The following is an 18,884-nucleotide window of genomic DNA, read 5'->3' as shown; positions in this document are numbered from 1 at the left end:
CCCAGGTTCGATCCTGTGTCTGGGTTTCCCCCGGGTTTTCCAGTTTCCTCCCTCTTTCGAAAACAAAAACATTAGTGGGTATATAGTTTAAGATAAATTGCCCCTAGGTGTACATGTATGTGTGCATGGTAACCTATGATGACCACCTTCCTACCTCCTGCAATTTCCCTGATAGTTTCTTTATGCAAAGGAAAATTTTAAAATGTGTTACTTTACTCTTCTAAATTTGAACACAGTATTATCCCTAGAGAAAAAACCTTACCCAGTCACATAAACAGATTGGTGACGTTCCAAAATGCCTATTTAAAGAGAGTAATATATTTTTCTTTACTTATATACATCCTTTCAAAATATTTGTCTTAAAAAAGCTTACATCACCTGGTATTCCTAGGCAGTCTCTCATCTAAGTACTAACCAGGCCCGATTCTGCTTAGCTTCTGAAATCGGACGCGATCAGGCGTTCTCAGAGCGGTATGTCCCTAAGTTTTTGTTTAGTCAGACTGGACCTTTCAAAGTATTTGTCTAATATGTCAACCGCAGTGGATGTCCATAAAAAATTAAGCATAAAAGTAAAACAATTAGGGCCAATCAAAGAAACACACCTTGCTTTGGACACCTTCTTGTTTTCTATTTATGTTTACAAGTACACTATTGTTTACGGTTCTCTTTTTTGCACGTTGTACTGTATAACATATTATACAGTAGGTATATTGGTGTATCTGTCCTGCACTGTCTTGTACTGTCTTTTGTCCGCACTGTACTGTTTGTACTCGTTTGCACATGATGCTCTTTATGTGGCTAGGACAACTTAGCTCTGTTTTCTGTTAGCTCTATGCTGTGTGATGTAGCTCTATGCGGTGTTATGTAGCACTAGGGTTCTGAAAAAAAAACGTCTAATTTCACTGTGTACTGCGTCAGCTATATATTGTATGGTTGGAATGACAATATTGAATTGACTTGAAAAGAAAACCGATGGTCATTGCTGATGTTTTTTTGTCCTGGGATGGGCACTCGTTTATTAATTTACTTTTTGGGGTAGTTAAATAGTGGTGTATATACCGTACATACTTTTATTGCAAGCAGACACCATACACTGTGGCTCTGACCTGTTTATACCTTCGGAAAATAATATTTACACATAAACATTTTGTATTTGCAGAAAGTGAAGCCAGTGAAGGTGTAAGTGTGGGTATAGGATTGTGCACGACAATGCAGTGAATATGTGATGTCCAGAATTGGGCAGTATTGTACTCTGAAGTAGCTGCACTTTAATGTCACGTGACCTACTGGATGACGTCAGAAACTCTAACATCATCATCAGCAGCAGCACTGTGGGAGGGGGGGAGAGACATCAGAGACAGAGTACAGTGACTGAACCTGATAGCGCACAGACCTTAACAGCAGCCATAATACAATCGGCTTTTACATAGAACAACATTTCGTGGCGGTTATAAGGTGAGTGTTTATAAATGTGTCTTTATGTTTTGATGAATCAGATTAATGTTTTGTTAATTGAAATGAATACAAATAACGTTAGGCATTGGTGTCGGAGATTTAGTCACGCACTAATAGATAGAAAGCACGCCCAAAACCTTCATGGAGGGTTATGACGTCACAATTGTTTTAGCGTTTTGTTTGTTGTGTTGTTCGCTACAATGTCGTGTCACGGTGCGGTGGCACGCGGCCATCTCGAGCCTCTGCGTTCGCGACGCGATCAGCTGATGCGGGATGATGACGATGAGGATGATAGTGCGCGCGCTCTGGAGCGGAATTCCAAACTGCGCCATGTGTAGGCAGCGATGGGGGATATTCGTGGATTTGTATTAAATCCTAATGACAGCAGGCCAGGGGATTATTTTCCTCTTAAGAGTGCTGTGGGGCTTTACTCCATGGCATGTAAATGAGATGGACAGTAAGTTCAAATGGATCCTTTAGTAAACACTAAAACGCAGTGATCAGACTTTTAATCTTATTTAATATAGCTTCAGCTACAGTAGTCATTAACTTGCATACATAAATACAGCTATCAGATACATACTACTGACATTCACTAATAATGATGATGTACCTTGTCATTAGTTAGTGTGATGTATTTAATCAGCTAAATACATCAATATGAAAGGTCTGCTCAGGTCTTCGGTTAAAGCCAGTCCTGATAAATGAGCTTTAAAAAGCTGATAGAATATCAATATGTTAGAGCTTTTTCACCAACACAGCCATCACCCACCTTGCTTGTCATTGTTTGTGCCAGCTCATGAAATTGCTTAAACTCGTACGTTCTGGTACATTCTGCTGCATCATACTCCGGTTCATTTGCTCTGCCAGGAACTAAAACAAAATCGGCATCTGTCTTGATTTATGTTCTTATTGTGACCTGAAAGCATGGAAATAGTGCTTGGTGTATCAGTGACTGGATTTGTATATTTATGAGTGAAACTGAATCTTAATATATTGATGTATGCATTGTGTGTGTGTGTGTGTGTGTGTGTGTGTGTGTGTGTGTGTGTGTGTGTGTCTTCAGCATGGGTCAAGACTTAGAAATGAAGCAGCTGTTTCTATTTTTCAATATTTTCATATGAAACCTTAATGTTAACCACCACTTCTGTAGTGTTTGTGTGATTACCAGGACCAAGAATTGTGTTTTCTATACACATTATTGTACAGGAAACAAGTCAGATCTGTGAAGCATGTACAACATCCCCGTGACTTGTTCTAAGTCAGGGGTCACCAACATGGTGCCTGCAAGGACCACATGAGTAGCCTGCGGGCCCTTTCTAAAAATAGCTCACCATAGCACCACTTACCAGTTATATATAGTTATAGAAGTTTATATAAGTTATTTAAATAAAGTTTTGCATATTGATATGTATCTGTTTCCTACCTTGTTAAATCATTGTTGATCATTATTGTGAGAAATCATTAACATGATCAGAGTCTTCCCATAAATAAATATCATTAATTAATAATAATATATAATTAAAAGTAAATTGAGCAATTTCAGAAGTGTGTATCAAACTGGTAGCCCTTCACATTAATCAGTACCCAAGAAATAGCTCTCAGTTTCCAAAAGGTTGGTGACCCTGTTCTAAGTTATTCTTAAATGATGTCTTTAAGTCTGGGTAAATGATCTCTTAAATAATAGGAATACTTCTATATAGAAGAACATTAGTGCTCATGAATTATTAAACTAATCACCAGGGATGACAGGAAGGAAAAATCTGTGATTTCCGCAGAATCAGAGGTTTTGCTTTTTATTGTGCTTTTTTGTACAGCAGACCTTAAATATCCAATAAGTGATTTTGTGTGTTTTTTATCCATTTTTCCAGCACAGATAATGATCTCTGTTTTTTATTCATCATAATCACACATATACATCAAAATCAAGCAGATGTACCCTGAAATCCAGAGATGTATGAGACATAGGAATAAGCCTCAAGCTGAATCTAAACCCAGAATCAGCTAATACTCAGTCTTGCAATAGCAAGACTCTAATCTTGTCAGCGGTGACTGGATACAGGTGTGCTCACCACTGTAAACTGGTGCTGCTGCAATGGTTGTGTATATTGTTTCACAATACTGATTAGCTGACTATCAGAGATATTGTTATTCTGAAAACATATACAATAACAAATAAATCACTAAATAGCATAAAAACCTTTGATATGAATAATCTTTTTGATTTGAAAAAGGTTTTACGCTATAAGTTGAAATAATTAAAACAATTTATGTGAGGATTGGTCACTCATAAGCCCAATTATATGTATTACCCAGCAGTGCTCTAGCTTTTTATAAATGAGATTTCTGGTTCACAAATTACATAACAGATGCAAATGGCATTGGTGTGACTGCATAAAGTGGATGTCATGTAAATATATTTCTGTTTATTAGGTTTTAGGTCACAGCCAGTTGCTTTGCATGTTTTCGTACTGCTGTAGATTTGCATGTCTGTTTGGAATAGATGTAACCAGATGAACGGGATGATGATTGTTAATACAATTGTATAAAGTACTTTTGCGCACAGGCACCAGAGATTTGTGTTTCATGGTGGAAGTACAGAAATGCTTGGCTGAGCTCTGTCCTGAGCCAACAGACCAATTTGTCTCAAATATGTCTCAGTATCCAATCACAGTCTCTGTACAAGCTAGACAAGGTAGGGCTCAGGCCTTTTCTCCTTTTCCGACTTCGCTTTTCCTGTTAGTATGAACCACTCAGTTCAAAGGGGAACAGTAACACATCCAGAAACCATGGTGTGGTGCAGAATTAATGGATGCCATTACTGCCTTCTGGCACCTAATTTTTCTTTGGACATACATACACACAACCTTCTTCTTAGTCCCCCTTATGAACATTCATCCCTGTCACTTCTTGTCTATTAATTCTTTAATAATAATGCCATTTGGATTTATGGTATTATATTCTGTCTTTGTTTCATAATTATAACAATCTCCACTCTTCTGGGAAGGTTTTCCACTAGATTTTGGCGCATGGCTGGAGGATTTGTGCGTATTTGCTAATACGAGCACTAGACAGGTTGGGTGCTGATGTTGCATGAGGAGTATAAGTGTGCTGGTTAGATGATTACTAAGATTTGGCCAATCTGCCAGTTAGATATCACAAACAACTTGCCTCAAAAGCAGTATTTACTAATCTCTCAATCTACTGATGTATTAGGACCCATATATAAGCTAATACATGACAATCAGTGGAACTCACCTTTCCCACACCTCAGGTCTTGATTCTGTTCCATGATTCTTCAGTGCAGAAATTATGGGCCTCTGTATATAGCACAAACTACCATACATGAGAGACTACTGTGCCACAGGGAGTCAGTCAGTCAGGGAGCAACATTTCTAGTGTGACTAAGCTGTATTCTGGAAAAAATATTGATTCTCTTGTGACATATTAATGAATCTTTTAAACATTAGACAGTTAAAGCATGATTAGACAATAAAAAGCACCAACCTGTTTGAGAAGAATGCTATCGCACAACTGGGGTCTGCATTCCCTCACAGCTGGGATCAGTATTTTAGTATTAGTTTTTCATGTCAATTCTTAGGTGTAGAACTGAAGATTACTGAGCCTTATCAACACAGTACCTGTATATGTGTATGTGAGTGTGTGACAGCATGACAGAGGGGTAACGGTGTAGAAAGCTTGTGCTGTCATCAGTCTAAAAAAGCTGTCTTCATTGCGACAACAGACTATTTATTCACACCATTTCTGTTTCTTATTTAACATCTTTACAACAATAAAATGAGTAAGAAAACAGTTTTACTCCTGATTTCTGAGATAACTAGATTCAATGACCAAGTCTTTGGCTAGACCACGTTTTCTTTCATAGAGAATTTCTGACATTAATGTGAAAAAGTGTCCAAGCATTAAAGAATACAGGTCAGTCAGCTTAGTATTATTTGTAAATCATCTCATATTCAAGTCTAAAACTGGATATGATTTGTTTGATGTCTGATGTTGATGAAAATTAATTAACCAAATAGTGTAAATGTAAAGACTCTTTAACTTAAATTGAGTACCTCATCCAAAAGTGAAATTGGGTACTTTTTCTTGTGTAAAATTCGGTCTTCAGCAGGCTGTGTGGAATTGAGAATCACAGTGGAATTTCAGTGTGTCATGTGAATTTGAATAAAGAGGTTAGAAAGCAGGAGTCTGCACACAGCCAGTCACTGTACATAGTTTTGAATTAGAGTGAAGCAATCCACATGGGATTTGGCATTCAATAGATTTGGGGCATTGTTGCTTAATACTGCTTTTCTCTATTTACCGAATGTGACATAAAAAGAGACTATTACTGAGGCATGGTGATGAATTGATTTACCACACACAGCAGTACTGTACTTCGTCAAATGACTAAGGGAAAAAAGTTTGGATTCTTTTTAACCCTAACAATAAATAATCCATGTTGTTAACCAGTTGCGTGTCACACTGCATTAAGTCATTTATTTTAGTTTCCATAGCTACCTTTCTTCCCCTTTCAGTTAGCCTCGAAAACCTTGTTTCTGGGAACTCTATATTTACACCTAAGAGTTTTTTGTCTTCCTGCCTTGTTAGAGACATTTTGCTGATGCTCACTGAGGTAGGACACAGAAATCCTTAGCATATCGTCTCATTGTTGATTTTTATCAGCAGTCTAGGATTAAACTTGAAGAAATTAGCATGTCGCAAACTATTAAAAACACAGTCTTTCTTGCCTTTAGTTTCTGTACTCCAGAATGTTTAGACAGGGCACAGCATGGTGCCATGGATAAAAATGTCCTTGCAGTTTCATAGGATATTGTTCAGTTTCATAGGATATTGTTCAGTTTCATAGGATATTGTTCAGTTTCATAGGTTATTGTTCTTAAATGATGGTCTCACCAGGTATCAGAGGCATTCATGACATATTCATGTTAGTCTTCTTGTCTTAAGAAGACCACTATCGTACTGGTCCTGAACTTACTTATTTCCACAATTTCATGTTTGAACATCTACCATCCCATGAAACTAAACTATATTGTTTTAACCTATATTGTTTTAACCTTGTAGTGATTTGAGTGAATGTCTCGTTTTTCATTTGTTCCTGCCCGTGTGCCAGAGTAAACCCTCCTTCATTTTGCATACAACTCTAACAGCTCCACCGACTTTGCCTACACACATTACACACGGAGTGGAAGAACACACTATGCAAGAATATTATTTTCCAACTACAGTTTAGCATTAAATACTAAGATTCCTACCAATATACAGGACCTGGGTCTGGACAGCCACCTGTGCGTTTAAATACAATTAGAAAACTTTTTTGACATTGGCCAGAGAGTGATAAAATTTGATGCATCTTTTTCACTCACACTCAGTAAAGGAACTCTTCAAGGCTGCCTGCACAGCCCCCTTCTGTACTTTCTGCTTACTCATGGCTGTTTTAGCATGCCCAGCTCAAATAACATCCTTAAATTTACTAATGACATCGCTGTGCATTTCACTTCTAATGAAACAGAGTTTACAGAGAAGAGGCCAGTGCCCTGGCTGCTTGGTGCTCAGACAAAAGTGTTTCCCTGAATGTCAGTAAAACAAAGGAGATGATTTTAGATTACAGGACACAGGTGGGTGAGCAAACCATCAAGCCATTTCAGTGTTACAGTTTTGGAAGGGTTGGGACCTTAAAATTTCTTGCTGTCCACATTCCTTGTGACATCAAATGGTCCATCAACATTCACAAATCTGTACTTTCTGAAAAGTCTTCTGGAATGACACCTGGACACTCTTGCATCTCATACCAATTTTTGATGCAGCGGCTAGGAAATGCAGCCACTTTCATGCACCATTGATTGCTCTCAATGGTGCATGAAAGTGGCTGCATTTCCTAGCCGCTGCATCAAAAACTGGTATGCTAACTGTTCAAAATGATCAAATTGGCTCATCATCAGCAGACAATGCCTGATACCAAATTGATGATATAGGATATGTTTAGTCATGTCATGCAGGGCAGTTGATCTTTTAACAGCTTCTACCTGGCAGGCACTACACAAGCATCTGGGGCACAAATAAACTAAATAAGTTATTGAATAAGTCATCAGACACTTAACCAGTTAGTAGCTATAATATATATATATATATATATATATATATATATATATATATATATATATATATATATATATATATATATATATACAGGAGTGCAGAATTATTAGGCAAGTTGTATTTTTGAGGATTAATTTTATTTGAGGATTTAATTTGAACAACAACCATGTTCTCAATGAACACAAAAACTCATTAATATCAAAGCTGAATATTTTTGGAAGTAGTTTTAGTTTTAGCTATTTTAGGGGATATCTGTGTGTGCAGGTGACTATTACTGTGCATAATTATTAGGCAACTTAACAAAAACAAATTCATACCCATTTCAATTATTTATTTTACCAGTGAAACCAATATAACATCTCAACATTCACAAATATACATGTCTGACATTCAAAACCAAACAAAACAAATCAGTGACCAATATAGCCACCTTTCTTTGCAAGGACACTCAAAAGCCTGCCATCCATGGATTCTGTCAGTGTTTTGATCTGTTCACCATCAACATTGCGTGCAGCAGCAACCACAGCCTCCCAGACACTGTTCAGAGAGGTGTACTGTTTTCCTCCTTGTAAATCGCACATTTGATGATGGACCACAGGTTCTCAATGGGGTTCAGATCAGGTGAACAAGGAGGCCATATCATTAGATTTTCTTCTTTTATACCCTTTCTTGCCAGCCACGCTGTGGAGTACTTGGACGTGTGTGATGGAGCATTGTCCTGCATGAAAATCATGTTTTTCTTGAAGGATGCAGACTTCTTCCTGTACCACTGCTTGAAGAAGGTGTCTTCCAGAAACTGGCAGTAGGACTGGGAGTTCAGCTTGACTCATCCTCAACCCGAAAAGGCCCCACAAGCTCATCTTTGATGATACCAGCCCAAACCAGTACTCCACCTCCACCTTGCTGGCGCCTGAGTCGGACTGGAGCTCTCTGCCCTTTACCAATCCAGCCACGGGCCCATCCATCTGGCCCATCAAGACTCACTCTCATTTCATCAGTCCATAAAACCTTAGAAAATCAGTCTTGAGATATTTCTTGGCCCAGTCTTGACGTTTCAGCTTGTGTGTCTTGTTCAGTGGTGGTCGACTTTCTGCCTTTCTTACCTTGGCCATGTCTCTGAGTATTGCACACCTTGTGCTTTTGGGCACCCAGTGATGTTGCAGCTCTGAAATATGGCCAAACTGGTGGCAAGTGGCATCTTGGCAGCTGCACGCTTGACTTTTCTCAGTTCACGGGCAGTTATTTTGCGCCTTGGTTTTTCCACACGCTTCTTGCGACCCTGTCGACTATTTTGAATGAAACGCTTGATTGTTCGATGATCACGCTCAGAAGCTTGGCTATTTTAAGACTGCTGCATCCTCTGCAATATATCTCACTATTTTTGACTTTTCTGAGCCTGTCAAGTCCTTCTTTTGACCCATTTTGCCAAAGGAAAGGAAGTTGCCTAATAATTATGCACACCTGATATAGGGTGTTGATGTCATTAGACCACACCCTTCTCATTACAGAGATGCACATCACCTAATATGCTTAATTGGTAGTAGGCTTTCCAGCCTATACAGCTTGGAGTAAGACAACATGCATAACGAGGATGATGTGGTCAAAATACTCATTTGCCTAATAATTCTGCACTCCCTGTATATATATATATATATATATTGTATATTTTGAGTGTATATTTTGTGTACTTCTGTGATGTTTGAACATCCTAAACTTATTTTTTGCTGAGGATTTCTTGCCAGTGTATTTCTTGCATTTGTATATTTTATTTAGTAAATGTTATGTGCTAATAGTGTACATGTTCAGTATTTGTCACTGGAACTACTATAGGAATTTCACTGTGCAGATGTATGTCCAGTTTTTGTCTATTTTATTTAAAAAGAAAATTCCAACAGTGCAGATTACACTTTTTTGATTCAAACAAAAGTCTTCACCCATTCTTTGTTAGAGATTGAGATACAGGTTTCAGCATTAAGACATTTCTGAGGCTTTGAAAACCTCACTGGCAGTAATGTTATGGGAAGGACAGTTTACAATGTAATTGCAGGTTCCAAGTAGTTAAATAGTTTAAGAATGGCCATGTGACATAGGAGTATCACTTAATAACATGAAAAACTCATGTGGCAGCTTTGATGTTTAGTCTATTCTGCATGACTCATAGTAATGTAGGAACGATGTATCTTTAAAATCATGGTCTCAAGTATTTTTGCTTTATTAATGCTACTTATACTGCAGCCTTGGAGTTGTACAACTAAAGTCAGATTTTGCTTGTAAGCTGCTGGTAAATCCCTCCTCAAATACTGTTTTAGGGAGATGGCACAGGTCCCTTAAATAACTTAACGTAATACCCTCCAGGAGCGTCTTTGCCAATGTAATCCTTCTTTCTGAAATGTATTATTAGTAGCCGTTGTTATTGCAGATCACAAGTCACTAACTTGTTTGCCTTTACTATGTGTTCTGGAAGCACAGCTGAATGACCAAAGTGGGCAATAGACCTTTGGGATTAATGGCATAGTTGAATGCCGAGCTCTCAATTTGATTATTGACTGTCAGCTGGTCATATGTTAGCAGAAATGGTAGAATTGGGTCATTACTGATTCTTTACTTAATTTGGTTCATTTGTTGTAAGTTAAAACACAGCAATACTCACTCCAATTTATTAAAACTGCATTTTGGCACATTACCTTGTTTCTTACAGGCAGCAAGATCAGAGTGAGGAACAAAGACATGTCACAAGAGAAAACTGGCTACCCTATAATAGGGGAGAACAAACCTCTTCAAAATAATGTTTACGGGACACCCCAGCCTGATGCATTTGGGATGCCTCCACCAAACTACAGCCAGGCTCCTGGAGGACTCTCTTACCCAGCACCAGGACCCTATGGACAGCCAGGTATTCCCCAAGGAGCACCAGGGTTTGCTCCAGGACCATACCCTCAGATGCCCTTCCCACAAATGCCATGCCCTCAAGGCCCATATCCACAGGGGCCATATCCTCAGGGCCCATATGCTCAGGGCCCCTACCATGGAACAGGGCAGCCTGGTTTTGATGGAGAGCCCAATGGTAAGTATATTGTACTAAAATGATTTACAAGAAATCATATTCTGGGTTTTCTATATAGTGTTTATTTTATACACCCCTGTTTTATAGTGTTATATGTTGTTGACAGATTTGATCTCATTTTTTATCAAAAATATTTTGGTCAAAAATACAGATCATTGGCATGAGTTTGAAAATGTAATTATTTGCAAGCAACAAACACTACCTTCTCACCAGTAGGGATGCTACCATTCCACTACAAAGCATTAGGGCCTGAATGATGCTAGATAACCTAATTGTGATAGACGGAGTTTGCAACTGTAAAAAGGTACTTTCACTGGGGCTGCAGCTATCAAATACTTTTAATAATCGCGTATTCTACTGATTATTCCATCAATAAATCGAGTAATCAGATAAGAATAACTTTTTCTTTATTAAAGAGCAATACAATACTAAATATATAAGAGAAAATAAAACAGGTCTCTTAAAATGATCAAGTAGTTTAATAACTTATTTCCTTTTAAGAAAATTTGTATTTTTTATTGCTAAAATTGCATACAAGAATATCTGTGAAACTAAACCAATTCAGTGCATTTAATTGTCATATTACATCAAAATGCAATACAAATATATAAAATAAAAAAATCATAAATAAAAAAATATCTATTTTAAATGACTCTAAAAAAGGTAAACGCAAAAAGGTATTTTTTTGTATTCAAATTACTCAAATTACTTAAGGAATCGTTTCAGCCCTGATTTTCACTCCTGAAAGTTACAATGATCCAATGTAAAAAAAGAGATTTAAGACTCCTCTTGGCTTTTTTTTTACATTCTTTATGCAATCTAAGGTGAAATGCTGGCAGGATAGACATTCTACATAACTGGCAGATCCATTTTTATCAGGATAACAATTATATAAATAGCTTGTAGGGAACACATATGTCAAGAATGCCGCCTTGCCATGGCAAATATACAGGAAGCACAAGCATGTTTCTTAAGAGATAAAAAATAAATGCAGTTTAGTTTTTGCTAAAGAGGAACTATCCTTCACAATAATCTGGATAATAAATAAATAAATACAAAGTGGCATTTTCAAAACTTGGTACCGGATTACCTGAAGACATGTTCTGCCAGTCCTTAATTGCAGGTGTTAATATTGTCTTAAGTTCATGTTGTTTTGGTGTCTTTTTTTTTTCCAGCAAATTAAATGCAGTTCAGTGAGATTCAGGTCATGTGACCGACTTGGCCATTGCTGAACATTACAACAGTGGTCCCCAGGCCGATTGGTACCGGGCTGCACAGAAAGAATACATAACTTACATTATTTCCGTTTTAAACACAGTTTCAAGGATGAATGTCTCTACAGATTCTATTTAACAAAATATGTATCTGGCAAAAACACTATACAGTGCCTTCAAGGTTCAAGATTTATAATTATACATTTTTTGAGAACGTCATTTCAGCTGTTGGGTTTCCATGGTAGATTGTCATACAGTAAGTGAACTTCATTTTCACTCTTTACTTGCTCTTTACTTGGGCAGCTGCGATTGGCAGTCCGGGGTATCACAGTGGAGACGGGCCTCCTTCATACTATGACAATGAGGAGTTTGCTAACTCAGGCTGGGAGGACAAAACTGTTCGCCAAGCCTTCATCAGGAAGGTGAGATTCCATAACTGAATTGTTCAGGTGTATCCTAACTCTTGAATTGCAGAAGCAGTATTTCTTGATAATTGACAATGACTTTCTTTGACGTCTGTGCTTCACTATCGTTTTCAGGTGTTCATGGTTTTAACCATACAGCTGACGGTGACATTCTCCTTCGTTGCCATCTTCACCTTCTCAGAGGACGTGAAGCTCTTTGTTCAGCAAAATCGGTGGACATACTATGTGTCCTATGCAGTCTTCTTTGTGTCTCTCATTCTGCTCAGCTGCTGTGGAGAATTCCGACGCAAACACCCATGGAATCTTGTGGCTTTGGTAGGGATGCATTGGATCTCAGCCTAATCATGCTAGATTAAGTAAATATAATCCACATGCAGTATAGAATCTCTTCCCTGGAATGCAATGTAGCACTATTGAGTTTCAGGTACACTTACTGTCCAGTTTATTAGGAAACACCTGTACACTTATTTTTGCAGTTATACACACAATCATAGTGTTAAAAGTGTTAGTGTAGAAGCTCAGTGCTTAACATAATACAGATACAAATAAAGAAATTTGGTTTACATCAAACATTAGTATAAGGGAAAATGTGTTTTTATTGAGTGTATAAATACTGTATAACTATCTAAATTAAAACTATAAAATCTCTCTCTCCCTCTATCTCTTTCTCTCTCAGTCTATTCTAACTCTCAGCCTGTCCTATATGGTGGGAATGATCGCCAGCTTTTATGACACAGACACAGTCATCATGGCAGTAGGCATCACAGTAGTAGTGTGCTTCACCGTGGTGCTGTTCTCTCTTCAGGTCAGCCTGCTGCTTGTGTTTTTTCCGCTTGACAGCCCAGTTAAATTTTTTTTAACTTCCTTTTTTCTGTGTAGACACTGTGCTTTTATATGCATATTCAGAAATTCATCCCATCTTTGATCACCTACCTATGCTCTCTTCTCCCTGTATCACTTCTAGAGCAAGTACGATTTTACTTCCTGCCGGGGCGTGCTATTTGTTTGCCTCATCGTGCTCCTCCTTTTCTCGATCCTCTGCATCTTTATCCGTAACAAGATACTGCACATTGTCTACGCCTCCCTGGGGGCTCTGCTATTCACCTGCGTAAGTCATAATAGGCATTGACAAATATGCATCCTTTTTGCAAATGTATGTTTATTATTAGTGAAACAAAACTCAACATAGAGATTGAAGACAAAATATCCTTCTAAATGTTTTAAAGTAATTATGGTGTTTTAAATTATGAAAATCATCAGGACACAAAACATAACTTTTGCCCTGTTTCCACACGGACAGGTTTAATTGACGGATTTTGGTGCTTGACTTTAGACTTGGCGCATCAGTAAAACAAATGTTTAGTAATTAAAAACAAGTTTTTCTTTTCTTTTTTTCTGAGTAAAGAAACATTTGAATAAATGTGTGTTGCTTTGTAGGTTTTAATTTTGCCTCTTTTATATTTATTTATATTTTTATCAAAGATGGTCAAAAAGAAATGCTCACTGCTTCATTTACTAAATAAATTAGTTTTAACGCATATTGTATATAATTAATTACTTATTAATAAGACTTGCAATTGGGTCAGTTTGTAAAATCTAATATTTGTTCCAATTTGGACAGTGTACTTACATTTTAATGTACATTATTAATGTTTCTATGATAGTGGCTCATTCATACAGATGTGTATGTTGAACTTTTCACATAATCAAAGGCTATTAATAAATAAATGCAAAAAAATGTTGTTTTATAAATGAAAATGCAAAATCACTGATATGGAAAAGTTTTCTATTAGGAGATTTCTATATAACATTTATGGAAGGGGGTTCAGGTGTCAGTTATAGTTATGATAATTATTTAAAAAGATTGCAATAGCTGCTACATAATCGGTGATAAGAACTAACTAAAGCATGAGGTGGCATTGATTAATATATAAAAACCAAATAATTTAATAAATTACCATTTGAAAAAATAAAAAATTAAACAATTAAATAACCATCCTATTGTGTAATATTTTCATATAACAGTATGATCCATCGTGTGTTGTTTTTTACATATAAAATGACATGGACATACTAAGAGGTGCATGTTTTTAACTGAATTTTATTTTTGTAGAATTATTTTACATTAATGGACATTGTTATAAACTGTTCATTGATGGAGGCTTGAGTTCATAGTTGTTCTTCACAACTTGAGGTTCTCTAAGGAACTGCAATATTTATAGTATCTCTGTGATATCATCTAGAGTAGTTTCATTGTGATCTTTAGGCTGTCCATGATTAGCAGCAGTGGTTAAATTGATGTTTATGTTTGAGTGGTTGAGTTATGTTTATGAGTAAATGCAGCAACTAATATTTGTTTGTCTTTTCTCAGTTCCTGGCTGTAGACACTCAGCTTCTCCTAGGCAACAAGAAGATGGCACTGAGCCCAGAAGAGTACATCTTTGCTGCTCTCAACCTCTACACTGATATCATCAACATCTTTATCTATCTCCTGGCCATCGTGGGCCGCTCCCGGGAATGAGCAAAAATACATCAGTAAAAAAAATTATTAAGATAACCACCACACACACGGTGATTACATTGCACTCGTTCTCATTTTGTCTCTCAGTGTGTGTAAACCCTTTCTTCCATTATACACTTGGGTGTAGCAGATATGCAGGGTGGTCAGACCAAAAGCTCTATGCATCCAGCAGGCCTGGCATGGATCACAGCAAAAGGAAGAGCATATTTATAAAAGTTATTTATTTAAAAATCCACCACATCGTCTGCTTGCTTGGCCCCGAAATGGCTTTTGCGCATTTGGAAAAGAGATGCAACGTAGTATGACTCATAAACAGCATGAGCAGACATCGCTCCTCCCCTGACTCCGGCAAGCTTGGCACTCTGCCTGATAATGCTAACACTGCATTAACAGAGAGAAAGAAAGGCAGGAAGTTGGCAGAGGGAGCATTGCTATATTTTGTAGACAAACAAATAATCAAAATGGAAAGCTAAATCAGTCATCATCTTTCACTTCCTGTTCACTCTGACCAGTCAATGTGCTGGTAAAGTCTGCATGGTAAAACAAACCAGCGAAGAAAGACAAACCCACACATCAGTCCCCTAATAGCTGCTCATTATATAGCTATAAATCTGAAGTTTTTCCACTCAACTTAGAGCATGTCCATATAAATGGCTGTTCTGCAGCACAGAGAAACATCACCTTTTAGGAGGCACAAACTTATTAAACACTCTGGAACATCACTTATTACTAACCGCATTCTAACACATCTGTACATATATTTATACATAATGATTTATATGATTAATATTTATTTATTTTTATTCATTTATTTTCAAAATAAATGACAGTTTAGATGTGATGTTTGTATCATTTGAAAGTGTGCACACTGAAAGTGCTGTTAGCATCATAAGATCGTGATTTATTCCTCTTTTTCCTCATTTAATTTTTTGTTGTGATCTGAAATTTATTATCTATTTAAACATTTGTGTTTCTTTATTTTAACTAGCATAAAACGCTTGCATGCTAAAATTTCCACATTTTTTCTTTGGGAAGCGTGAGGGTAAATTCGCAGCATTTTTCTTTTTTTTGTGTTTTTTTTTATAAATTGTTTATTACAGGATACTGTAGACTACAGGACTGTAGATGGTGTGCTTGCTTGCTTCTCTAATAGGGCTCTAGTTGTGCAATGTTTTTTACCACAGGCCAGCATATTGTGAGACATTTAGGATCATTTCCAGCTAATCCATCCTGTCATGGATGACCAAGGGCAAAACACGGTCCCAGTTTAGTACTTACTGTTGACAGGTTGATCAGTGTAATGCAGTTGATTTAACATTAGAGCCGCTCAGTTGTGTTGTCCACCGCATATAAAGGAGTACAATCTTTTAGTGGAAAACTGCAAAATGTCATCAAATTGTGTAAACTACAACTAACTTTAGGACAAGATCTTAAAAAAATAATAAAATCTGTAAACATGTACACAGATGAGTAATTTCCTAATATGCTCATTTAATTCGTGGCTTGAATGTGATTGAATAAAATGTCCTCTATCTTGTCTCATATTAAATGTAATAGTTGCACGCGCCTTCCCTAGTTTGCATGTAGACACCTCGCACCCTGGACTAGTAAAAGATGTTTGGAGAAAATATTCAAATATCAATTTTAATGTACTGCAGCCCTGTTTTCTCATTCGATGAACAGTTTTGTGTTTGTAACTGACTCATGTTTAAGTGTACTTGGCTTTGTAGTTCTCTTTTCACTCTACGTTTGCATTAAACTGAAGTTGGACTGTATCCCTTTAACTGACTGCTTGTATTTCATTAAAAGGGGTCAATCAGAGATGAAAAATCATGTCTTGTTTGCTTTTCCTTGTAAGCTATACATTAGTAGGAGATGAAGGGAAGCAAAGAATAGGTTTTGTTATGCATTCTCATTAATGCTGTAAGAGAGTGTAGAATATTATTATTATTCATATAAATTGGTGTATATAACAATATTCGCTGTGGATTTTCACCTACTGCCCTGTGTTCCACAGCGGATGGTTTATTAGCATCAGTACCAGGTGATTTACTATATACTGTATGCTCTTTTTATTTTAGCTCTATAACTGTTGGCCCCTAGTGGACAGCAGAACTCTTAATCCAGCATTAATCTTTAATAAGGCTGATGTGCCTGATACTCATACGAACACAAAACATAATTGTCTGTGATGTGCTGAGAAAAATCCAGCACCAGAATAATATCTTGTCATCTGTGTTTAATTTCTGCTGATGGATGGAGTACAGAGGGCTAATCAATTGTGCAAACTGTCCATAGCAATATGTATATATTGTAGCACAGAAAGAGAAAAGAAAGAGTCATGCAAAAGAATGTGCAAAAATATCTGGAATTGTAATCCATTTCATCACACCACAGTCACTTGAACACACTGACAACATGTGCCACAGCGTTAATAAATAGATAAGTTCATCCATCAGTCAGCCGGTCATGGGTCTTCATTTTTCAGGAGTTTTCTGGTATCAGGAATGACTCAGGCTCAGGTTCTCACAAGATGCAAATTTGACATGGAAGAACATGTATGGAATTATGTAGTAAACAAAAACAAATGTAGTTACATTTAGCTTTGATGACAGCATATGCAACACTTGAACAAAGGTGTGTTGCGTATGCTGATGGATGAGAGTCATGTCTCTTTCTGTTACAGCCTTCTTGAACTAGTCCAACATTTCAAGCCTCTTGGTTTAAAAAATGTCCTTTTTTTGTCCACAGGGATAATTGGGAAGGAAATTGATTTCCCCTCTTTTGGGTCTTTTGATGCTGGCCTTGGAGGCTGAACCTTCTGGATTTGTCCTGCTTATACAATAATGCAATACTACATTGCATTCTGTCTTGAAATGACAAGTGACAGAAGCTGAATCAGAGACAAGCTTTTCAGAACTGAAACTAATCAATAGGATAGACATTGGGTCATGGTGTGGTTCACCCAGGTTGCCATTCAAGCAAAAACACGCCATTGCCGGTTAGTGGTATTTACATACAGCTACATACAGTTCAGCATCAGTTCAACATCAACCAGAACATTTTGAGAGGAATAAATGATGGAAGAAACTCCTGACTCTAAGTTGCAATAACACCCGTAACCTTATTTGTATGATTTTGTTGAAGTCATTTAAAAGAATGTTTTAGGCTCATGATAATTTATTAGATATCAATCACTGATAAACTCATTACTTCTTCTTCTTTCGGCTTCTCCCATTAGGGGTCGCCACAGCAGATCATCCGTCTCCATACCCCCCTGTCCTCTACATCTGCCTCTGTCACAACAACTACCTGCATGTCTTCCTTCACCACATCCATGAACCTCCTCCTTGGTCATTCTCCTACCAATATAACTCATGTCCCTCCTCTGCACATGTCCAAACCATCTCAATCTTACTTCCCTCACCTTGTCTCCAAAACGTCCTGAATGTGCTGTCTCTCTAATAAACTCATTTCTAATCCTGTCCATCCTTGTCACTCCCAACAAAAAACTCAACATCTTCAGCGCGGCTACCTCCAGCTCCACCACCTGTCTTTTACTCAATGCCACTGTATCTAAACCATACAACCTCGCAAGTTTAACCCATTACTATCATTCTATCAATAGATTGATGTTGTAAGAGTAACATTAGAGTCTTTTTGCATAAACTAAGTTGATTAAGTAAGAGTCATAAGATCATAAGTCATGGAGTAATATGTTACATACTGTATCTCTACTTTTAATCAACTTTTACTACTTGGTATACTTTGTCCACTGCTGCTTGTTGCATAAATAAGGTCAGCCACACACCAAAATATAGTGGGAAACCTTTCCAGAACAATGTATGATATAATAAATGTTAAGAAAAATTTAATGGATGTGATGGTCATGTGTCTATAAACCTTGGGCTGTAGACTATAGTGCAGGGGTCACCAACATGGTGCCCACGGGCACCAGGTCGCCTGCAAGGACCACATGAGTCACCTGCAGGCCCATTCTAAAAAAAAAAAATGGCTCACCATAGCACCACTTACCAGTGAGCTGCATCTAATTTTTTTTGCTGTTATTCTTTTCTATATCTGTC

The 18,884-nt window shown here is 37.3% G+C and overlaps 1 protein-coding gene and 1 pseudogene across 2 annotated transcripts; one reads left to right on the top strand and one right to left on the bottom strand.

The window, feature by feature from the left end:
- Positions 1-366: 366 nt before the first annotated feature.
- Positions 367-485, bottom strand: LOC124376484 (annotated as a pseudogene).
- Positions 486-1,299: 814 nt separating this feature from the next.
- Positions 1,300-16,574, top strand: grinaa (glutamate receptor, ionotropic, N-methyl D-aspartate-associated protein 1a (glutamate binding)). 2 transcript variants are annotated; one of them, XM_046834230.1, is made up of 7 exons: positions 1,300-1,455; positions 10,274-10,639; positions 12,157-12,275; positions 12,393-12,593; positions 12,955-13,083; positions 13,243-13,386; positions 14,650-16,574. In XM_046834230.1, exons 2-7 carry the CDS (start codon positions 10,303-10,305, stop codon positions 14,797-14,799), a joined length of 1,080 nt encoding a protein of 359 aa, XP_046690186.1. In that variant the 5' UTR covers positions 1,300-1,455; positions 10,274-10,302; the 3' UTR covers positions 14,800-16,574. The 2 variants fall into 2 exon arrangements, with proteins under 2 accessions (XP_046690186.1, XP_046690184.1); XM_046834228.1 differs by lacking the exon at positions 1,300-1,455 and adding an exon at positions 1,737-1,912.
- The last annotated feature ends 2,310 nt before the right edge of the window (positions 16,575-18,884 follow it).

Source organism: Silurus meridionalis, chromosome 22, assembly GCF_014805685.1.
Source record: "Silurus meridionalis isolate SWU-2019-XX chromosome 22, ASM1480568v1, whole genome shotgun sequence".
Classification (NCBI taxonomy): domain Eukaryota; kingdom Metazoa; phylum Chordata; class Actinopteri; order Siluriformes; family Siluridae; genus Silurus; species Silurus meridionalis.
The sequence above is the reverse complement of the archived record's forward strand: the minus strand, read 5'-3'. Positions and strand labels throughout refer to the sequence as shown.